The sequence below is a fragment of the Ahaetulla prasina genome, chromosome 3 (assembly GCF_028640845.1).
Source record: "Ahaetulla prasina isolate Xishuangbanna chromosome 3, ASM2864084v1, whole genome shotgun sequence".
Taxonomy (NCBI): domain Eukaryota; kingdom Metazoa; phylum Chordata; class Lepidosauria; order Squamata; family Colubridae; genus Ahaetulla; species Ahaetulla prasina.
The window spans coordinates 200,448,708-200,473,574 of record NC_080541.1 but is presented as its reverse complement, the minus strand read 5'-3'; the positions used below and the strand labels follow the sequence as shown (position 1 = coordinate 200,473,574).

Genomic DNA, 24,867 nt, shown 5'->3' with positions numbered 1-24,867 from the left:
GCCCAGGCAAACGGAGCAGCTAGACCCCTCCTCCTCCTCCACAGCATGTGAGCCTGAGGAAAGTTTATTTCCAACAGCTGCTGATTGGAGTGATCCTCGCATCAGAAGACTGGATAGGCAGAGGCAACAGAAGGAAGGGAGGGGCAGGCCTTAATGAGTGCTGAGTCATGGAGCCACACCCCATGGCCTATATAAAGGATCTGCTTTCTGGCAGTCTCTGAGTTAGGCAAAGTCAAACTTATCTTGCTGAAGTCACTTTCTGGTCTCCTGCCTGCTCTGAGGACTTTGCTAGGACTTTGGGCAGAGCTGCAGAGGCAAGCCTGATTCGGATTTCCCTGACCCGGCCGTCAGCGGAGGAGTGGGACACGACACCCTATCCTAAGCCCTTTTCCTGGTCATATGATCCAGAACAAAGAACATCCAGCTTGCTCTATGCTTCCCAGTGCACACATAATACTCAAGCATAGAGGGATGTAGCACAAGGGGAAAACAAAAAATGCAAACACAATACACTACTGTATTGCACGGGGGTGGGGTAGGGAGGCCTCTTATGACCACTGCTGGTAAAGGGATTGGAAAGAATTTAAAAACCCATGCTCTGCATTTTCTTTAACTTGTTTTTTTTTTTTAATAATAATAAGCCCAAAGGAATTACAAAAGGATCTGGCCTTCTGGTCAGAAGATGAAAATAAAAAACATCCACTACCTTGTCCAACAAAAACCAAAACACATGACAATGAGCAATAGTTTTCTGCAGTTCAGCTACTGTACCAATAGTATGCAGTAGCTTCATCCCATTGAACTGTTGTCATCATGTAATCAGTTCCTCAACTTTGAGGGATGAACATGTAGATTTGGAGCAGAGGATCAGATACCAGGGTGAGAAAATAGTGTCAAAACCAGTTCTTGACCTCACCAGCCTTAGAAGTGGCATTTCTGTACCATTACAAACAGGGGTGAAATGTAAAATTTGTTACTACCGGTTCTGTGGGCGTGGCTTGGTGGGGAAGGTAATGTGATTGAGTGGGCGTGGCCAACTTTTTTTTTTTACTTTTAAAAGCATTTTTTCTACAACCACTTCGGCTGAAGAGGTTGTAAAAAATGTTTTTAAAAGCCTCTGATGATCCCAGCTGAGCTGTGCAATCATCAGAGCCTTTTTTTGCACTTTTAAAAGCATTTTTTCGGCCGAAGAAAAAATGCTTTTAAAAGTTTTAAAAAAAACTCTGATGATCGCGCAGTTCAGCTGGGCATGGTGGGGGCAGGGATTTTTGCTACCAGTTCTCCGAACCACCCACTGCTATCACTACCGGATTGGGTGATCCGGTCCGAACTGGGAGCATTTCACCCCTGATTACAAACCTATAAACTGTAATAATAACATCTTATAGTGAACTCCTCCCATTCAGTAGTGGATTTCACTCACCTTCACTACCAGTTCGGAACTGTGAGCGTGCTCGCGTTTGTCGCTTGCGCACGGTGCTTCTGTACATGCGCCGAGCATCTGTGATGACGTCCAGGCAAGTGGGCGGAGACTCCTGCCGCCACCACTCCCGGGTTGCCTGAACCGGTAGAAACCCACCACTGCTCCCATTCGTACTACAAAGAGGAAAGATGAAATATCAGGAATAAATCATATTTCTTGGCAAACAATCAAAAATCATTCTGGGGTACAGGATTAGGCAGCGGACCACAGCATATGGATCAGACAAGGAATAAGTGGAGTGATGATGCAAAAAAAAATGGATTGGACAGGTAAGTAGAGAATAGAGGGGGAAAATTTCTTGCTTGTGAAAACATATTAAACTTGTTCTGTTTTAGCACAAAGTGGGGTTTGGTGTCAATCTAAAAATGAGTAACTGCCTCATTGTTTGGCAATTGTGCAACTGAAATCTGGGAGTTCAAGTCAGGGGTGGGCCCAGAAATTGAACAACTGGATTTAAATGATTCCACATGGCTTTGGAGCAATACCTATTTCTTGTACATGATCACATGTCATCATATGTACATCCACTTGTCTTAATGAAGATGCACCCCAGAGACAGATTCACAGAATTTCAGCTCTCTGAAGTGCTCAGGAGATAACTAGAAAATGGAAACTAATTGCTTCAAATTTCTGCTATAAGGGGAAATTCTGTGGTTTTGTGGTTCTTTGCAGAGCAGGCTGAACAGCTGAGCTGGGACTTTCCCAGACATAATGGTTGATTACATCACAATCAAATTATCTGAAATGGCCTTTGCCAGTCTCATTGCCTGGAAAAGTCAGCAGCCACCCAAGTGGGATTTTCCTTCTTCTTTCCAGCTAAATAACATCGTGTTTAGAAAGCTCAGAAATAGCATAGTTGTATCACATTCAAATTGACAAAAGGAAAAGGGAAGCTTGTAGGATGTGACGTAAGCCAAGTGGGGAAAATCCTAATACAACAAATTAATCTTGCAAACAACAATATCAAACCTCTCCTTATGCACAGAGAAGCAGGATTTTTTTTTCATTTTAATTCACCTTCCTGAAAGCTGGGAAATTTCTGAAAAAGATTATTGCTGGACCCTCCTTTTCCCTTCACACAGAAGAATATTATTCAATTTCTTATCCCAAACTGCCTTGGAGGTATTCCTGTTTATAAACCTTGGCATCAGAATTATTTTCCTAAATAATTACAAATAGAATCATAAGAGTATAAATGTTTCAAATAGAAACTTAAATAACCCATAGCACACCAGTTCAATACACTTTATGTATTAAGGAAGGCTTCTCCAATCTGATGCCCCCCCAGATGTTTTCAAAGAAAAGTGATGTCCTCTATAAACTGTATGTTAGGCACAATTACTAGTCCACTTCTCAATCCCCCTGACATGTTTGAAAACAACTTCATTTATGAAGTTTCAGTAACAAAAACCCCAAAATATTGCTCATCCTGTGTTGTTGCAGCTGTTCTTCTGCAGCAACAACTTGCAGAACAAGTGGGAGAAACTGAAACCATTACTACTTTCATACCTGTTCCAAATACCACTGCTACAGGGTCTAGGGAAAAGATGTGAAGCTGTCAAAGTAGCCTTCCTTTAGAGCAGAGGTGGGGAACTATGGCCCCTTTATGACTTGTAGACTTCAACGCCCAGAATTCTGGGAGTTGAAGTCCACAGGTCATAAAAGGGACATAGTTCTCCACCCCTGCTTTTGAGCTAGGTGGCCAATGTTTTAGGATGTGGAGCAGGGGTGGGATTCAGAAATTTTAGCAACTGGTTCTCTGCTTGGTTGCTGGGTGGGCATGGCCATGGTGGGCGTGGCCTATTTGACCTCTTGTACCACGGGGGGGGGATGTTTTTGCCCTCCCCAGAATCTGGAGGCTTTCCTCGAGCCCCTGGGAGGGTGAAAATGCCCCCCCTGCATTCCAGAGATGCTCAGGAGGCCGGAAATGGGCCCATTTCCAGACTTCCGGAATTCTGGTAGGCCCGTTTTTCTCCCTCCCAGAGCCTCCATGCGGGCCCTGCACTTACCTGGCATCCAAAACAGGCCACCCGGAGACTCCTGGTAGGGGAGGGGTGGGGTGGGAGAGGTCAGCCAGGCCTTGCAACAACCAGTTCAGTGAACCAGATTAAAATTAACATCTGGTTCACCCGAACCTATCCAAACTGGCTGAATCCCACCTCTGATGTGGGGACCATAATTCAGCTTTCCCACTTTCCAGAGAACTGCAGGAAGCCATCAGTGGCATCACTGGAAAAGATGAGTCTGAACTATTTCTACACAGTTCCTCATTTTTTGTAGGAATAGGAACATGAAGATTCTGAGATAAATAATTTCCATTCCCTCCTCCATCAAATGCTCCAACCCACTGAAAAATTGCATAACCTGGCTGCATTTGGAAAGGGAGGGAGGGAGGGAGGGAGAGAGAGATGGATGATAGGTCATGGCCAGTGTGTCTTGCAGGAATTTGCCTGCTTCTAAACTACAGGGTGACAACATTTCCATATGAAAACCAGCTTCAGAGCCTTTGCAACTGAGCCAGAAGTAAACTAGTTCATCTGCTAAAGCATAGTGACAGCATGGTTTAAGAGCAATGCAAAGCCAATTCAGGGGGAACATAAGCATCTGGTGTGGAATTGTCCTTAGATGACATTCCTCATCACTTCTGTCTCTGAAGGTAACAGAATAGGGAAAGCTGACACAAATAGTATAAAACAATTCGGAAATTTAAGGCACGTGGACATTTAAAGGAATATTCAGCCCCAGTAAGCCAGAACAGTGACAATCCCTCTCATACATTGAAAAGACTGCTTTTTGAAAATACAATAATACAGGTACTCCTTGACTTACAAGTTCATTTAGTGACCGTTTAAAGTTGCAGCAGCACTGAAAAAAGTGACTTATTTTCTTACATGACCATTTCAGCATCCCCATGGTCACATGACCAGAATTCAGACACTTGGCAACTGACTCATATTGGTATGATGGTTGCAGTATCTTGGGGTCATGTGATTTTTTTGTGACCTTCTTTTAAGCAAAGTCAATGAGGAAGCCAATTTCACTTATCAACTGTGTTACTAACAACTGCAGGGATTCACTTAACAACTGTGGAAAGAAGGGTCGTAAAATGCGGTAAAATTCACTTAACAAATGTTCCACTTAGCAATGGAAATTTGGAGCTCAATTGTAGTCGTAAATTGAGGATTACCTGTAGTTCATCTACCGGTGGTAATAGGCCACATGGACTCTGACAGATCACATAATAGTTATTTCCATCCATATGGAATAGCCATTTTGAAGGCTTGTTCAGGAATGGATACTCTTCAAGCTACCTCAAACATAATGTCAGGGTAATGGTAAGGAGCAAATTTATTTAAAATGTATGATAAAATAAATGAGATTCACACTATGTACAGATTGACATATACGTAAGTTGGGCTCCATCTTCCTGGAAGCCACCATCCTTAAAATTTTACTATCCCCCATTCAGTTATTCTAGGAACTAGACAGGCATTCTAGTAAGTCACTAGGGCAGGGGTGTCAAATTCACATCGTCATGGCATCGTCACATGACCGTATCACAATTTTTTTCCCCTTCGCTAAACCAGGCGTGGGTGTGGCCAGCGTGTGACACATCCGGCTGTGGGCCACAAGTTTGATACCCTGCTCTAGAGGCTGCCTTAGAGTTCCTCATGTCAGTTTCACTTATATGAAATACACAGATTCTGTTTTGCTTAAGTGAAACCAAGCCATTGGAAGAATCACATCTTGTTTCAATTCTGCACAGCTGAAGTTGTTGCTCTAGCTTTCATGCGGCCAGATGGCATTCCCCTTATGGACTTGTAAAGACCATATTAAAGCCTATTGTAGTGAAGGGAATTAGCCTAGCATGTAGAGTGAGCCAGCTTTTTCCTGCTTAGGGGCACAATGCTTCTGGAGTAAACTGAAACAAGCAGAGAGTGTGATCCAGACAAAAGCATTCTCTGAGCCTCCCCTTTTTCTCTCTCTCTCTTGTCACCCTCTTCTCTCTCTTCAAAGTCAAGTAGGCCCTTAGCATGTCTCTGATTAGATCTCTGCAGAGGATCTCTGAAAGCCACAAAGGATTACATTATTGAGTCTATTAGACTTGATTAATTTTCTTTTGTATAAATCAGTTGCCAAAGAAAATGAAAACTAGAACAAATGTGGTCACTCATTGGGAAAATAAGTCATATTTGGCATGGTTTGTTGTGAATGAGAATTCTTATTTGTTCTTCCCTTTATACAACTAGGTAAGATTAACTAGGAATGGATTTTTGTGATATTTGAACCTGATTTGGCTGCCTTACATTCCTGTCTCATTTAGTAGCCAGGAAACAGGATTCCATGTTCAGACATCACAATAAGTTACCTTTTCCTATTTTACTAGCTTGCATTTCACTGTATAAATTAGGAATTCTGGTTCATTGTTATATATGATTATGCACATGTCTAAGGTTGTTTAATGCATTAGAATCTTGTCAGGAAAAAGAAGAATGCCAAAAGCAGTTATGGGCTTTATTTAATGATCTTCTGAGGCGAAGACAACCTGGTGCCTAATACTTATTTTAGACTTTAAGCCCCATCATCCCCAGTCACTATAAAATATTGGGGAATGATTGTTGGGATTGCCCCAAATACCTAGAAATTGTCAGATTATTTGCTGGATCAAACCAGGCAATTTGGAAATGTTTGATATGGTCAAAGAGTTGTTCCCTGTATGAAATAACAATGGACTTTTGCAACTAAGAAGAAATTCAAAAATAGTTTGTGAAAATTCAGCCAATTTTTTTTCACAAACTCATATAAGGTTAGCATCATTATAGCACTAATGTTATAAAATTTTTGGACAGTGTGATGATTATTACGTCAAACTAGATAAGAGAATGAAAATGAAAAAAAAATGTATTTATCTGAAAAAAGTAGGTCACAACCTATACAGAAGTAACCTAGACAAAAGTCCTTTTGTCGTATTAGTGAGCCCCACCTGTCCAGGGATTTCCAGTCTCTTTGATTGGGGAAAGCACCCTGCTGTGTGTAATGGACCTGAGTATGACTTCTGTTTTGAATATGATAATGAGAGAAGTAGGTGGGGCTCAACAGGTTTTTGAATACAACATGGCATTCAAAGATTAGAAGTGTATGAACAAAAGGATCACATTTATATGATAGTACACATTTCAAGAAGTGAAACTATTTCACAGTTATATCATACTTGTTTTCCTCTTAGTTTTGTCTCCATGTGTCTTATTGCCTTAAGCTTATTGTGGCATGCATTGTTACTTTTTTAATTTTGTTAATCTATATTTCATTTACTTGCGCTATGCTTAATATTTTAGTTTCCCTCTAGATCATTTTCCTCGTCTACATTTTGCATCATCTCCCAGAATTCCCCTATATTTTCTTGTTTCATTCTTCCAGAATTTATTTATGCATGGTCTTCATTATTTCACACAGATTAATGTATAGCTCACACGTATTATTTGTACTTATTCCACCAATGACTAAATTGTGAGGATGCTAGAAGTTAAAATTAACAATATGTGGAATGCTACAGGTTGTTTATTCCTCTGCTAAGTCATAACTAAAGAAATCTCACTGTAAATAACATTACTCATGTTATTTTATTTGTTTGGCTTATCTAGGCTTCAAGCCAATTGGAAATGCAGACAGAAGATTCTGCAATGTAGACAAGGGGGGGGGGAGTAGGTTTGCCAAACCATCACAATTGTCTATTTGTTAACTCTTTGTACCCGCATCTTGTTGTCAGCTTTTCCTCATAAATGTAAGTGATAGCATAGTACATGGCACACTGCCATGACAATCTTAGCAGGGCTCTAAAGTGGATCATCCACAAGATCTGATTCAATCAACCAGAAAAAATACATTAAATAATCTGTACAGGAATTGGAAGAGTCATATTTTCTCCTCCCTTCATCAATAGCATGAGAACAAATTATTTCCTCATTTTTACCAATCCAGATTATAGGCATGTTGCTACAAGCTGTGGCAAGCAGCAACAATATTAGAAAAGAAGTTCATGTAAAAAATAAAACATCCCCAAAAATAAGATGTCCCAAAAAATTAAAGAGCATTCTGGAAAAAAAATAGATTTGGTTAACATTAGTTATGCAATTCTTAAAAAAACAATTGTTCCAACCAAACCTAGATTATTTACTGTATTAAGAGGATTTGCCGCCTTGTGACAGCAAAGCAACATGACACCAAGATAATTACAAGTATTTCAGGGCAGGATTTGCCCATCATGAATCATGAATACATCTTTAAAAAACCTGATTTAATGTGCTTTAATCTATTTTTTCAGATGGTAAGTTTTCTGGCACAATGTTCCACCTACATTGTCAGTCTCTTCTTTGCTCAATAACAAAGCCAGCAAGTCCTGCTTAAGAGCATTCTCTAGCAATTACCGGTATTTGTTCTACTAGCAGATAGACTAGGCCAGGGGTCTCCAACTTTGGCAACTTTAAGACTTGTGGACTTCAACTCCCAGCAAATCTGGCTGTTGAACTCTGGGAGTTGAAGTCCACAAGTCTTAAAGTTGCCAAGGTTGGAGACCTCTGGACTAGGCTCTTTCTAAAACAATCTGCCTGTTAGGTTCATGTAGCAACAAATTCCCTAACAGGCAACAAGATCACTAGAGAAAGTGAAAATCTAAGACATTTCTGAAGTGATCCAGTATGGTGTCAGTCCAGCATCACCAATCATAATGCTCAAGAAGGAAAATTGGCAATGACTGGTTGCAGAAACCAAGAGGAACTAAGTGAACTGCAAACCTTGTATTTGGAGGGAATATTGGGAACACACAGTTTGCACATCAGATCGGATCTCCCTGATGTTAGTTGGACTTGGGTGTAAATTGTGGATGACAAAGAAGATTATCACACAGCCATGTCACTAAAGAAGCTTAGTGAGGCATTTTCAAGTTGAATGCGGATGTGCCCCTTGATACCTTAATGTTGGTTGAAGAGAAGGATGGAAGAAGACAGAGATAGTATACGATGAAGAAATTTGTCCTTGTTCCTTTCCAAGTTAAAAAGGTAAGATTCCAGGATTCCTTGTAAAATGTTTTTAGGATGATACTTATTTATATTTTCCACTTTGCTTAAAAGTTCAGAGTGGCACTGAAATCAGTTTCACAATCCTTAGTTTATGATTACAAGAATCCTGCAAAATAATCATGACAGGGAAGCAATGCCTTATTTTAGTTTCCTTCTTGTAAGTTTCAATGCATAAACATAAAGCACAGAGTGGTGAGGGGGGAAAAAGGCTAAAGGCTGTTCTGCAATAAAAATAAAAAAGCAATTCACAGCGCCAAATGCAATATATAACTTCATTATTTCTGTTAAACTTAGACATAACCATTGTCAGACAAGACTTTGCATATATCAGTCAGCCTTCATTATGGATGTCCCCTATTTACTTATACCATTTTTGTTTCTCAATAGAATTTGAGTTTCATTCAGTAAGACGGACCATGGTTTAATCCCAGAATCTATAGTTACTGCATGGGCTTAATCTTGGATTACATGGAACAATTGACTTTGTGCCTTGACTAAGAAAAAATGAGGGGCTCCTAACTTGCCATCTCCAGTGCAGGAGGGTTATTTTGCTTCTATCTCTTTACTAAAAATGCCCATGAAAGAGTTGCCTTGGCTCATGCAAGAACTACTGAATGCCACTGAATGCCATTCACATTATCATGGCAGTGTCACATGACATATGAGAACTTTTTTTCCCTTTGCTAAACCAGGCAGGAGCGGGGCCATCACGTGACACATCCAGCCCATGGGCATGGAGTTTGACAGCCCTGCCATTGACTGTACTATAGAATGACCTTAAAGGATTACTTCCATTAAGGCTTTGATAAACATGCTTTTTCAAAAGGTTTGCACAGCCATCATTGCAGTAATCAGAAATGTGGATCTAAAAATGTGGATCTAAAAATGCCCAGTGGCAATTTTTCCTGGCTGGGGCTCCAGAACAAGGCTCTGCTCTCTAGTAAGGATAGTGATTGCTACTGTTCCTGACATGGGTAGCAAGAGTTGCTCTAAACAGGTTGTAGTCAGGCTGTGTAAACTTTTCCTAAAGATAGAGACTGCAGGCCCTTGCTGCTACAGATACCCAAAAGAAGGGAAGTAGACAGTAAGGGACCCATCCCACCTATGGATCTTTAATTGTCAATATGTAGGGGCTAGATATCAATGTAATTCATTGATAGCTAGCCCAAGAAAGATGTCAGAGGAGACTATGGACAGCTGCTCCAGAGTCCCAAGTGAGTGCAAGTCCTGTCATGTACAGCTGAACTGGGAGAGCCATTGCCAGCGCAACCCCATCCTGCAAGAGATACTGATGTGAGCTTACAAGCTCAGACAGCTACTGATGTGGGCCTACAACCTCATATTTGTTTTGTTTTTGTGAAGAAATGGGAATATTGTGTTTTGTGAGGTTAAGACTTCCTTGACACATACATTGAAAACTAATCAGTCTTGTGGCTCAAAATGTTCATAGAAGAGATTTTCTTCCATTTTCCAATCTGAGCAACCTTGATCTAGTTTTAGTCTGCCTCAGCAGCCAGCTGCTCCAAGATGGAGGCCTTGATGTGAGGACACGTCATAAACAGTAATCAGGCTATCTTGAAGGCAAGGTAAAGAGATATATGAATGAGCCAAATGTCCGGATAAGCTACCTGCTTGTTTAATCTTAGTGTTTTATTTTACTTACTCAATTTACTTACTTACTAAGACTCAGTTTAGTCTTAGTGTTTATTTCATTTTATTTAATGTCCCATTTTCATGTGCTGAGAGCATGTAGGAAAGTCTTAACTGTTGAAGGGCAACTTCAAAGCTTTCCTTTCTTGTAGCTCTTTATTTTTAAATCAGACAGCACTTTAAGTAGAGGATACTTTCAAACAAAGAAGTGTCCTTCATAAAGGAAGGCACATTTCACAAGACCACAGTAGCAACTGTTTACTTTTCTTGAGAATTTTCAAAGAAAGATTAGAAAAACCACCAGTCTGGCAACCCAATGTCTCATATCTTCAAAGTTAAATGCCGCTGTTGCTTCCAAGAAAACACACCCAGGTTTGGAGATTCAGAAATTGACTTTTTAGTTAATTCTTCTTTGGAAGGAACTGAACCCATTTCATGAGAGTCAGCAAAAACAAGCTTACTTTTTGATAACATATTTCATCAGTCAGCGCACATGGTTGTTTTTGGTCTGTCTCAATGAGGTTGATTCATCTGTCTTATGATTCAGATAATTTCACCTTAATAAGTTATTTCTAGTACTCTTGATTTTGAAACTTCTTCCTCCTTCCTTCTTTTCTACGTTTCCTTTGTTTCATCATAGAGCCTGGCTAGGAATGGGTGAGTGTAGACCTTTTGAAACTCACAGTGTTTTCCAAAACTTCCTTGCTTCTCTTAATAATGAAACGATGACATGAGGTTAGCTGGAATGAGGAAAACCACCTCTGGAAACAAACATATGGAGATCTAATAAGAAAAGGGATGTTATTTTCACGTTTGTTTTCATAAATACAATGAGGATAGCCTAGGATAGCCTTTTCCAATTGGGCTTCTTCCAGATATATTCCTGCTTCCAGGCAGCTGGAAGATAGCAAGCAAGAGAAGGCAGCCATACTGTAGATATTTAGAAGTTCTGTGTTCCAATGAACATGTTGTTATTTTTATCTCTGCACAACACAACACTTGTTGGAAAATATTGGGGGTGGTACTAGACAATGCTGAAATAAGAATCAAAGGATTTGCATAGAATCTTGCAGGCTGATAAGTAAGAATATGGTCAGTTATTTCTGGTAAGGGCACATACAGATCTGCATTGTTTATTTACAACAACTACATTATTTGGCACAGCTTTTATTCTGGGAAGTTTTTTGGGCTGTCTCATTTTAGGTGCAACTCAGGATTCTCTGATATTCTCCTATCCTGATATTCTTCGAAAAAAAGTCCCATCTTGCTTAGATTTTCTAGTTTAGCGTATTTCTACGGTGATACACTTGGCGGTACTTGTACACTACAGCTATTTAGTGGTTTTGAATTTCACAGCTGCCCCATGAGGGCGGGATTAGGTATTCTAATCCAAGACATAGGAGGGGGTTGTATTAATTGAACCCTCCTATCGGGTATCAAGAAGAAGTTTAAGTTTTCTGTCTTTAGATCTTCGGTTTGGAAAACGACGACCCAAAGAACTCATTTATTACACGATGTGAACGTGACAAACCGATGAAACGAGTAAGGCTGATTCAGCGCTGGGTCATCCCGACCAACTCTAGAGCAAGGGTCTCCAACCTTGGCAACTTTAAGACTTGTGGACTTCAACTCCCAGAATTCCTCAATCAGCTTTGCTGGCTGGGGGATTCTGGGAGTTGAAGTCCTCCAGGCTTAAAGTTGCCAAGGTTGGAGACCCCTGATCTAGAGCCAAGATTCAGGCAACATCTCAGACATGCTTGAAAAGGAGAGTGAATCAGTGCCTGTACTTTTGGGAAAACATTTAAACCTTGAAGTGCACCTTAGCACTAGCGCTTAGCACTGTTCTATGCACCGTCCAATGTTTACAATGAAATTAAAGCCAATCCACTTTTTTTTTTAAAAAAAGAGCATTTCTTTCGAAAAGCACCTCTTTAAAAAATATCACTGTTTCACCGAAAGTTAAGGTTTCAGCTTATTATGAGAGTATTCAGCTGAAATATTCTGCTGCGTTAAATGAATGAATTAGAGCAAAGTATCTTCCCTTCATTCTAAAAGCACTCCTAGAACAATACACAATGATTTAGATTTTTTTTTTAAAAAATGTATTCTCTAATTTTCTATCTCTACGGCTCAGAGACAACATAGACTCTACCGGCCCGCAACGTTTCCTGTGTTCGATGTCACTTCCTTTTCGCTGGCTACCTTTCTAGGCGCGCGGGGTCGTTTCCATGGCCCCCTTTCGAAGGACGAGGTTGTCTCGATGTTCCTTCTAGGCGAGCGGAGGCCGCGTGACTCGATGGTTCGGCGAAAGGAATCAGCTGCGGAGACGGGGCCTGGCGGAGCGGAGCCCGTATTGTCGTGGCTTCTCGGTCCGGTCGAAGAAGAGGGATCGAGGAAATGCGAAGGGTAAATCGGGAGGGTTTTTGGGGGAGGGGGGAAATTACGGATTTGCAGCTCGATCCCGCGTCCATTGGGAGCAGCGATCGTGAGAAGGGGGTCAGATGGGCTCCGTTTAGGATGATGCGTCTTCCCTTGGCAGAAAACCATTACAGGGATACTTTCTTTCTCCCATCATGATCTGAAACCATGGAGTGGATTTTCTTTTCTCCCCTTCCCCTCCCCGTTTCTTTTCTTTCTTTCTTTTCTTTTATTTCTTTTTTCTTTCGTTTTCTTTTTCTTTTCTGCAAAGACACCGGAAGCTGTTTGTTTTATTTTGGTCTTTCAAAGGTCTACTTTTGCACAACAGCCATCACCCCCCCCCCCGAAGCCCCCAATGGGATTTGTTACCTGCAAACGATGGCTTGGATCTCACGAAAGAAAAAACTCCTGTGTGAACCTTGCCACAAGACCTGTGGTTGGCTTCACAAACCTGACCGGGCCAAAGCTCGGTCAGTTGTGGTTTAGGGGTGACTTGTGAATCCAGTCATTTGTGGTTTTTTGCATAAACAGTCGAGTAAATCATTCATGATTGTTTCAACTTCTACCCTCAAAAAGACGCTATAGGGCACCGCACACCACAACAACTAGACACAAGGACAGTTTTTTCCCCTGAATATCATCACTCTACTTAACTAATTCCCACAACACTTCTCTGTCTTATGTCTTCCCACTTATTACTATAACCATGTTGCTTATATCTTTCATTCATATTGTTTTTATTTGTTTCCTAGTACAATTTGATAGCTTATTAGTAACCTTGACTATCGCTAAGTGTTGTATCTTTTTACTCTTGATGAATGTATTTTATTCTCCTTATGTACACTGACAGCATATGCATTGAAGACAAATTCCTTGTGTGTCCAATCACACTTGGCCAATAAAGAATTCTATCCTACTTATCCGATCCTACTCTATCCCATCCCACCCCACATCCCATCCCATCCGCTAATTGGTAGAGCAAGCCCTTCACCTAACATCGTTCAAGCTTAATATATGTTGATGGTGAAAAGGTTGCCATGACTGTAGAATTGAAGCTTATTAGGCTTTTGACTCTCTTCCTAACTTGTGTAATGGTGACTGGGTTTCTACATCATGTTAGACTATAATGTGATTGGTTTGGGCTCCAGAGGATGGTAGAGGATAGGAAGGCCTGGAGGAACGTTGTCCATGGGGTCGCAATGGGTCAGACACGACTTCACAACTAACAACAACAATGTAATGTAGGGATCCTGTCACCGTGATTGGCAGTCTATGTTTTCTGCCTGTTGTTTATGAACCCAATTATTGTAACATAACATCAGTCTGGTTGCAGTCCAAATAAATAAATATGTCCATCAGTTAAAATAATATGTGAGATGCCACCAACTGATGCAGCTTCCAAAGTGCATGTTCAGTCTCAAAATTTGGACCTGATCTCTGAACAGATATATAATGTCATTTGGCTTAATTAACCGTTGGAAAGCTTGCCTTCAGAAGTTGTGGGTGCTTCATCACTGGAGTTTTTTAAGAAGAGACTGGACAGTTACCTGTCTGAAATGGTATAGGGCAGGGGTCTCCAACCTTGGCAACTTTAAGACTTGTGGACTTCAACTCCCAGAATCCCTCAGCCAGCAAAGCTTAAAGTTCTGGGAATTCTGGGAGTTGAAGTCCACAAGTCTTAAAGTAGCCAAGATTGGAGACCCCTGGTATAGGGCATGGGTGCCAAACTCATGTCGTCACGGCTGTGTCACATGACGTATTGGGACTTTTTCCTTCACTAAACCAGGTGTAGGCATGGCCAATGCGTGATACATCTGGCCAATGGGCCAGAAGTTTGACAGCCCTGGTATAGGGTCTCCTGCTTGAGCAGGGGGTTGAACTAGAAGACCTACAAAGTCCCTTCCAACTCTATTTTGACTGATTGATTGGTTTTCTATTAAATTCCAAAAACATAGAGTGAACTACTATTTTCCTCTATAAATAAGGGCTTAAGATCCAAGAGAATGAATAATGAAGTACCATGTCAAAGACTTGCTGGATGGTCAATGTTCTAACCCAAGTATACAGGTAATCATTGATTTATGACTATAATGGAGCTGTCAATTATAGTCGTAAGTCATGATGGTCATAAAGCATGTCACCAGGTGACCAGACCCAATTTTACCACTTTTTTTTTTTTGCAGCAGTCATTAAGCAAATGGTGAAGCTGTTGAGCAAGTGCCATGGTTCTTAAATGATCCCATTGTTCTCTATGGGGCAATTTTTGCTGGAAATCAGAAGTAAATGGTGGTTTACGGCAAAAACACAAATTGCAGTCATGTGACCAAAGGATGTTGCAAACAATAGTAAATGCAGGCCAGTTGCCAAGCACCTGAAGTGTAGTCACATGATTATGGGGAACAGTGATTTCCAAAAGGGTCCATAAATAGCTTTTTGGGGTCTTGTAATTTTGAATGGTCGCTAAGTGACCTGTTGTAAGGTGACAACTAGCTGTGTAGCAGTGAGACGGTCATAGGAAATTTCCTACGATAGGTGGGAGAATGAGATGGCTAAGTCAGTAAAATACTTCACAAAGAATGTACTTTTGAGTAGATAGACAAAATGCCTGCAATTTAATGCACTTATCTATAAGTCTCATTTAAATGTATCTGAACTTATTCCTAAACAAATATGCAGTTGTTATTTTACAAAATTAAATAGACATGACAGCAGAAGGATGTAATGAAGACCTTTACCAGTCAATGCAGAAATAAACCCACTTACATTGCACTGGGTTGCAAATTAAACCCTAAATTATGATGACTTTAGGATGAATGTTTCATAGATTTATAAATTTCTGACAAGGAATAAGATTACTAACTGATATTAGACATGAAGAAGCCATGACTAACATGTGCTCAGTCTTTGTTTTTTTTACAATGAAATGTCAGTAATGGAAGCAGAATGTTGTATTTGCTGGATCTTTTTCATGGTCAAGAAAGTCAGTTTTTCCATTGTTTGAAGATCAGCTTCCATTTGAAACCATTCTTCTTCTGAATTTTCTAATGGATATTTTATTCATGTTGAATATGTTGTTGTTGTTGTTGTTAGTTGCGAAGCCATGTCTGACCCATCATGACCCCATGGACAACGTTCCTCCAGGCCTTCCTGTCCTCTACTGTCCTCTGGAGTCCATTTAAGCTCACACCTATTGCTTCAGTGACTCCATCCAGCCATCTCGTTCTCTGTCGTCTCAATCTTTCCCAGCATTAGGCTCTTCTCTAGTGAGTCCTTCCTTCTCATTAGGTGGCCAAAATATTTGAGTTTCATCCCAAATCATAATGTTGGATGGAATAATATATACAAATGTAATTCTGCAATGCCTCCTCTAAAAGAATCAGAGGCTGTACTCTTTCCATTCTATTTATCACCTTTAACCAGATCTGAGAAATTTCATTTATTGTAACTTAATAACTTTCCTATGCCAAGCTTGGGTCAGTGGCCTCACTTTAGGAAGGTGTAAGTAAACTGGTAGTATTGTAATTGGAAAAAGATGCAGTATAGTTTCTTGGTGTTTGGAGATGTACATTAGAATGCCTTCTTTTTGTAGAATTTAATTGGAATGACATAATTTTTTTCCCCTTTCAGGTGCTGATGGAATCACTCTTCATTCTCTAAACAGTGATACAAGGGATTTTATGTTTTAAGACATCTGTGGGTTATTTATATATTTCTATGCGGCATATGGGCTGTTGCTTCAGGAATGGCTCCCCAGTTCCGCAGTTATGTTTGGGATCCTGCTCTTATCATTTCTCAGATCATGCTCATGCAGGCAATTTATTACGGCAGTCTGGGGCTTTGGTTGGCTCTAGTAGACAGTCTGGTACAGAGCAACCCTTCACTAGACCAGATTTTCAGTTATGAGGTAGGTAATTACATTTTCAGTATGTCAAAAAGAAATTCTAACAAATTAAAGTAGGCAGCAGAGAAAGAAAAATCTTGTAGATTTTTAGAAGGAAGATTTTTAGAAGGAATACTGAAAGCTAATGTATTAATTGATTACTTCTCATATAATTTACGTTTAAATTTAACGTACTTTTTTGGCATATATTATAAGTGAAACCATTAGTATGTCAAATGTTAATATGCGCTGTTTCAAATTACTGCCTTTATTATATCAATATTAAAATGAGTTTGATTACTTGTCCAGATAGTGCCTCTTGAACTTAAGAACTGATGTAACAGGATGTATCATTGAAGCCTTTCGATCTTAGCTGGTTTACAGTTTATTGCAAGGACTGTGTTTCTTTGTATCTGTACAGGTTTTGGGATTTGCTACCTCTCCTGGGAGACTTTCAACAATGGCATTTATCCTAAATGCACTCACCTGGTAAGTCGGGTTATATATTTCTGACATTCTCAAACCAAACACCTTTAGAGTGGTGAGCTGCCTCTTGATAAAAACAGAAGCATTCAGATTGTCAGTGCTGAAAATGGAAGGCCAAACTAAAAGAAGGTTGGGATTAGGCATTTGACATGATTAGCTGAGTAGCCCAAAATATCTGACTACCAAATAGAGCTACAGAAGCAATGGGTACACATCTGAAAGACCAGGCTGGGAACACAGTGTCCAGGAGAAAATCTCTACCTGTGTAATTCCTAAGAGAGGACACTGAGTTGATAATACGTAATGAAATCAGGTTGGTGGAACTGCTCAAATCCTATGGAGAGATCATGAAGAGAAGTCTAGAGAAAAAGTATAGAAGCAGGGCCATACAGAAGGATGAAGCTGAGGTTGATAAATTATAAGCCAAATAATGGTGCATTTAATATCTAATGGTGCATTGGATATTAATATATCCTAATGCAAAAAAAAAGTGAAATTGGAGTTGTTTAAGGCAGGGGTCTCCAACCTTGGCAACTTTTAAGACTTGTTTGGGAGTTGAAGTCCACAAGTCTTAAAGTTGTCAAGGTTGGAGACCCCTGGTTTAAGGTGTAATGAAGAAAAAGAAAGAATTTCAAGAGGGAGAAAATCCAAGAAAAATGTGCTCAAAGGTTACAGTTTTAGAAAGGAAAAACAAATAGTTTTAATTACCCAAATTTTCCACAACACACAACCGTTCATTTAGTGACCATTCAAAGTTCCAATGATAGTTAAAAAAAAAAAACAGTGACGTAAGACCATTTTTCACATGACCTTTGCAACAACCCTGTGGTCAGATGATCAACATTCAGGCACTTGGCAACTGGCATGTACTTATGACAGTTGCATTGTTCCATTGTCATATAATAACAATTTGTGATCTTCCCAATTTAACAAAGTTAAGGGGGTGAAGCCAGATTTGCTTAATGACCACATGATTCATTCAATAGCTGCAGTGATTCGCTTAACAACTGTGACAAAAGGATCGTAAAATGGGGGGGAACTCACTTAACAACTCCCTTGCTTAGCAATTTTGGGCTCAATTGTGATTGTAATTCGAGGACTCCCTGTATATAATTACCCTTCTAGACTTGGAAGACTATGGTAAAAAAAAAAGGCATATATATAAAACAGAAAAATAAGAAAATTTTAATATTAAAATTTCACTTTATTTTCAGCTACCAATTTTTTAAAGGGCCTAAAATTGCTGAAATAGAAAAGAATATAAAGTGTTTATCTTTGGAGTCTAAAGTTTCCTTTTATTGATTCAAAATTGTCTGAATCATGCAAGAAGTTGTCTGGGCAGTGGAGAAACTTGCTTGGTCCTTTAACAGGCCAGTGTGGAACTGGTTATATCCTCCATCTGGTTCATATATAAGTAGGAGCCAAATTACTGTCTTTATTATAAAGCAGTTATATTCCATTATATATCGGAATATTGGGGCCGTGGTGGCTCAGGCTGTAAGATAGCCTGTTATTAAAACACAGCTGCCTGCAATTACTGCAGGTTCTAGTCCCACCAGGTCCAAGGTTGACTCAGCCTTCCATCCTTTATAAGGTAGGTAAAATGAGGACCCAGATTGTTGGGGGGGCAATAAGTTGACTTTGTAAATATACAAATAGAATGAGACTATTGCCTTATACACTGTAAGCCGCCCTGAGTCTTCGGAGAAGGGCGGGATATAAATGTAAATAAATAAATAAATAAAATAAATAAATAATATCTTACATAGCTTGGATAAAGATTTAAATGAAAATCCATGAGATATACCTTGCCTAGCTTTTATGGAAAATAGAATGTTGAAGATGGTTTGACACAATTCTCTTAAAAGTTTGACACAATTCTTTTCTTCTGCAGTGCCGTTGGTTTATTGTATTTTATTCGACGAGGAAAGCAGTGCTTGGATTTTACCGCCACCGTTCATTTTTTTCACCTGTTGGGCTGCTGGATTTACAACGGATCCTTTCCAACAGCTTTGACCTGGTGGCTTGTACATACTGTGTGCACAGCACTTATGGCTGTGATTGGGGAATACCTCTGTATGAGGACAGAACTGAAAGAAATCCCATTAAATTCAGCCCCCAAATCCAGTGTATAGGCCGTCAGGGGCACCGTGTTTCTCCATCAGTATCAGCATCTTGGTGCTAGTTTCTGAAACGTGGAAATGCAACTGAAGAAATCCAGAGGGCCTTAAGTATATTAGCTGTGAGACTGACATTTGCAACACTTTGGTAGGCCAAGGTGAATATAGATTTTACATAACTCATTTGTATTACTATGCAGACGTGCCCAATTGGCCAAGGTGATCAGACTCCAGTGTTGGATAAAATGCATAAAAGACAAGGGAAGCGGACTGATTTTGAGAATTTTAAGAAGCAAGCGAGTGAGTGTGATGGTCACAGTTTCCCTTCTCTATAATGTGAACATCAGTTGACTAGAGAACTCCAACAATTGCACAATAGACACTTTGTTCCCTTTGTTCCCTTCATATATCTGATACTTGTTTTACTTCCACTTTTTGAATTAAAGAATCAAGGAGATCAAACAATGCAGAAAGGCACCATACTATTATTCACTTGGCCGCTCAGATTCCAGAAAGCTTATTAACAGCAAAGAGTAATGTGACTGTATTTATTGGACTGAAAAAAATTACTATTTTATTTAATAAAGACTTCAACTTTTGTATTGATCAGGCTGGATTGTATCACCTAATACCATGATGGCAAACTTATGGCACCTGTGCCACAGGTGGCACGCAGAGCCATATTGGTGGGCATGCGAGTTTTGCCCTAGTTCAGCTCTGATGCGCATGCGCACGCCGGCCAGCTGATTTCCGGCTCTTCCAGGCCCACCGGAAGTTGGCAAACGGGCCATTTCCCGCCTCCAGAAGGCCTCTGGGGGAGTAGGAAAGGCCGTTTTTGCCCTCCCCAGGCTCCAAGAAAGCCTCTGGAGCCTGGGAAGGGTGAAAAATGAGCCTACCGAGCCCACCGTGCCATTGTAGTGCCAAAAGTGGGGGAAACGTGGGGGGGGGTCATGTGTGCATGGGGAGGGCATTGAATTATGGGTGTGGGTATGCATGCGTGTGACCCACCCCACCCCCCCACATTCCCCAAGCTTTTGGCACACGACGGCAAAAAAGTTTGCCATCATTGACCTAATATTACAATAGAAATGAGAAAGTCATCAGTTGGTAATATTCCATCAGTTGGAAAACCATGGCCTAGACACTTTTAAACTACTGGCTTCAAAAAGGTGAACAAGGACTAAACTAACCACTCTTGTTCACAATCTGACATAGAGAGGTAACTGCCCCTTGGTCACATACTCTGAGACAGGAGATGCTTCAAATGAGTCCTCTTGTTTACTGCAATGAATGTTTTATCTTGAAGATTCACTGTTCATAACCAAGCTGTTGTGCAGGGCACAAAAACAGGATGGTTAATTTTTTTTGTAACTACTAATTCCTGTCAAGATAAACTTGTTTTGCATATAATTGTAATTGTCTTCTTAGAACGGAACCTGAGTAAACTCTGTCCCCCAGAATTAATGTTGACTTCCTGTCAAAAGGAAGGGTGTGAAGGGAAGGTTCATATATAATGCACCCCAGGTAGCTGTACATTTTATTATTATTACTTTTTTTAAAAAAAATATTACTTTTTTTAGATATTTCCCAGTGTTTTCCCTTTATACATAAATATTTGGGAATGCTAATAATTTGTATCGGTTACAGTTGGGAAGCTAATGCTTGTAATGATTAAGGGAAATAATTTTGGGAAATGAACTTTATAAACCAGGGCTGTCAAACTCGCGACCCGAGGGCCGGATGCGTCACGCAGTGGTCACCCCCATGCCCTGTTTAGCAAAGAGGGAAAAGTCCCAATAAGTCACATGACACCGCTGTGACGCGAGTTTGTCACCCCTGTTATAAACCATCTCTCAAAGCGCTGAGGTGATAACATATAAAAAAACCCCAAAGTTCTGCCAAAATAGCATGTTCTGATCCACATACGGTACTTAAATATAGATTTGGGCAGAAGGAATATCCTTGCACCATTGCTATAACTGGGAAATATAGGTTAGTCACACTGCCTTCATCCAATGTTAACATATTGTACTGTACAGGATGCTTGTTGAATTATATCTGCAGTAACATCACTTCTTCCAGAAGATGGCGCTGCTTTCTTTTGAAACTGCAGTGCAAGCAACTGCAATTCCAGTTGTCAGCTAAGGTATTATGCAATCTTTCTGCAGTACTTATGTGTATGAGCACATGTGCGCTCAAGGCATTTGTTTTCCTTTGGGAGTATCATAATAGCATACCTAATGCAGCAAAAGATATTTGCAGCCATTTCAATGAATCTCTATAGACTAACATTGATTAAAGACTAGAATCTAATTAGGCAGACAGTGATAATCTTAGTGCCAAGAGTTTTTCCATCCCCATTATTTGAGATCCATTTAGCAGATGTTAGGCAGGGATTCACTTGTCTGTCCTTAATGTGATATTAATGATATGCTTTGAACAAAAGCTAGGGTGCACATTTATTTATGATCGAAGGCTGTGTTTGGAATTCAGGGACATGTTTAAATAAGGCAAAGTGAAGAAGTCGTTAAAAAGAATTGGGTTTGTTTATTTGCAACTTATCTGATCCCACCTACCTTTCCATAAATTGACAGAACTCGCGAGCAAAACATGCTTTTTTGGGGATTAGAGATTGGAATGCCAGAGTTGAAAATAATAAGGAAACTGAATTGAATCCTAAGGCCAAGGAAACCTAGAAAATTAAAGAAAAATAATGACTTTCTGCTAATAATGATGACAATAATTAGTTTCTGCTAATCAAATTATTTCTTGATTGCTGACACAAGTCTTCAGATCACCAAAAGCATGCCTATGGGTGTGGACATCACCTGATGGACTAAGGAGAAATCAAATCAATTGTATTATTGACGCAAGGCGGTAGAAGACTTAATTATATCAAAAAAGACTGAAGTCTAAGACTGATCGAAGATCACAAGCTGCTCGTGTACAAGATGTAAGTCAATTTCCATGTGATCTTGAGCGTATATCCATCGTTCTCAAGAAGAATATCAAGATTCTCTTCCAAATCCTGGCCCTTATTGACAGGCAACAAGAGGAACAATAGAATGAAGTCAAAGAGGTTGTTAAAGATTGATGTGGAAAGTCCCTGAACTCAGAAGAAAATTCCATCCATAATAGCAATAGCAATAACACTTAGACTTATATACCACTCCTTACTGCTTTTACAGCCCTCTCTAAGCGGTTTACAGAGTCAGCATATTGTCCCCAACAATCTAGGTCCTCAGTTTACCCATCTTGGAAGGATGGAAGGCTGAGTCAGCCTTGAACCTGGTGAGATTTAAACTGCTGAACTGCAGCTGGCAGTCAGTTGAAGTAGCCTGAAGTACTGCACTCTTAACCACTGTGCCACCTGGGCTCTAAACTAGTATAATAAGAGACACTAATGTACAGATAGCAAAAGTCATCCTCAACACGCAACTATAAATTGGGATTGGAGTGTGGTTGTAAATCATTGTAGTTATAAATTGAGGCATCCACATGACAGGACCCAATTTTTAAATGGTTTTTACGGTGGCCATTAAGTGGATCGTGTGTTCATAAGTCTGAATCATGCAGTTATTAAGCAAATCCATTTTCCTGAATTATTTTTTACTGGAAACTGGCAAAAAAAAATGCCAGAAACAAGTAAAATATGTTGCAAATTGGGGTCACATGACTGGGATGCTACAGCTGGTCACAAATGTAATCTGATTGCCAAGCACCCCAAACATGTCCATGTGACTGTAGGGAGAGGGTTCCAACGTTTTAAGATAGACACCCTTTCTGAAGCCACTGTAACTTTGAACAGTCATTAAATAATTGGTCATAAATTGAAGACTACCTATGCAAAGATCAAACAAAACTGGAAGGAGCATACTGACATTCTGCACAGTGTGGATGTTAATATTCAAGGTAAGCTTAGAAGATTTCACCTATTTACATGAATGTCAATACTAGAAAATCAAGTTAGATCTAGAGATGGGAAGGCCTGGGAAAAAAACCTGGAAAAATTGGGGGGAAAAAGAGTGAGCAATATATCCTTTTCCAATGATAAATAATATATCTATGACATGGTATTTAAACTATAAGGGGGATGTGGTGGCTCAGTGGCTAAGACACTGAGCTTGTTGGCAGTTCAGCGGTTCAAATCCCTAGTGCCGTGTAACAGGGTGAGCTCCTGTTACTTGTCCCAGCTTCTTCCAACCTAGCAGTTCCAAAGCACGTAAAAAAATGCAAGTAGAAAAATAGGGACCGCCTTTGGTGGGAAGGTAACAGCATTCCGTTTACCTTTGGCATTTAGTCATGCTGGCCACATGACCACAGAGACTTCTTCAGACAGCGCTGGCTCTTCGGCTTTGAAACAGAGATGAGCACTGTCCCCTAGAATCGGGAATGACTAGCACATATGTACAAGGGGAACCTTTATGTTACCTTATTCAAACTATATAATACGAAGACCTTCATGAAAGATTTCTGAGACTGTAAGGTTTTAAATTTAAAGGTTCTCTCAGCTGAAGACAAGCAAATCCTGAAATACAATTCAAGTAACAGTTCACTGCTCAATGCAGTTCTTAAACAAGAGAAATACACATTTGTGCGACTAGGGGGTACTGCAATGAAAAGGCTGCAGTTTAGTTTGCTTGTGTACCCCAATACATGCTGCTGCAAATGTACTGGATTCAAGATTCAAAGGCAGTGGTGTGAGTGATGAGAATACAGCTGGCTGCATTTGACTGGATTACGAAACAAGCTGTGCACTTAAGACTTGATGTTGGAAAAGTACTTTTAAATGTTGCAGAATATAGAACATCTTCAGGGATTTGGGCCAGGAATGCATTGTGGGCTTCTGCAAAACATATCCCTCCTGCAACATGGTGGCAAGGTCTCTGCACCTCACAACCTCCGATACCTCTTGCTTCTCGCTTACTGCAGGCTCCTGCATCTTCTGCTGCATGTAAAAGAATTTGGTAATATTCATACCAAATCAAGAAACAAACTGACCTCTGAAAGGGTAGAAAAGTTGGTTTCAATCTGTGCAACCCTAAAGATTTTAGAAGTCCATGAGAAAAATGACAAAGAGGAAGAAGAAACAGAAAATGATAGCAGTTGTTCAGAAAAGGAGATAGAATAAACTGCATGTATATGTTGTGTCTTCTGTTTCTTTTTTAAAGCACCACTCAAAAGGTAAACTTTCTATGGAGCTTAAATATCGAGGTGGACCTTTACTTTATTTGCTATTGGTGCAAAGGGCAAATCTGATTATTTTTTATGTTGATGGTTTCTTGGGTTTTTGTTGTTGTTCCTATTGCTTTTGAGGGAAATGGGGATGGTTACTTGTTTTATTGCAAGCATAATACTTGTATATACACTGCATTTCACACAGTTTGTAAAAAGTTCACACTGAACTTTTTTTTCATTTTTCCCAAAATTTCTACTTTTTCTGGGGGAAAAACATTTTTTTCCCTCTTGGCTTCAAAATTTCTGGAAAATTTACAACTCTAGTTAGATCCAAGACTCCAGTAACTATCAAGTCAGAAGGCTACAAGAATTGATGAAATAGCTATGGAAATATAGCAAGCAACAGAAGAAGGATCAGTAAAGGTTCTAACCAACCATGCCATCAAATCTGGAGAACAGCACAGTGGCCAACAGATTGGAAGAAATCAGTCTAAACACCAATACTAAACAAAGGCAACTTATGACAATCTAAAGCAGCTTTGTATATTCAGTAACAATTAGAGAGGTGGAATTGGA

General features: G+C 39.9%; 1 protein-coding gene across 1 annotated transcript; it reads left to right on the top strand.

Annotated features, from left to right (window-relative positions):
- Positions 1–12,467: 12,467 nt before the first annotated feature.
- SYS1 (SYS1 golgi trafficking protein) lies at positions 12,468–20,523 on the top strand. The gene is made up of 4 exons (XM_058178219.1): positions 12,468–12,615; positions 16,255–16,531; positions 16,929–16,996; positions 18,888–20,523. The coding sequence occupies exons 2-4, from the start codon at positions 16,370–16,372 to the stop codon at positions 19,126–19,128; spliced, it is 471 nt and encodes a 156-aa protein (XP_058034202.1). The 5' UTR covers positions 12,468–12,615; positions 16,255–16,369; the 3' UTR covers positions 19,129–20,523.
- Positions 20,524–24,867: the final 4,344 nt, after the last annotated feature.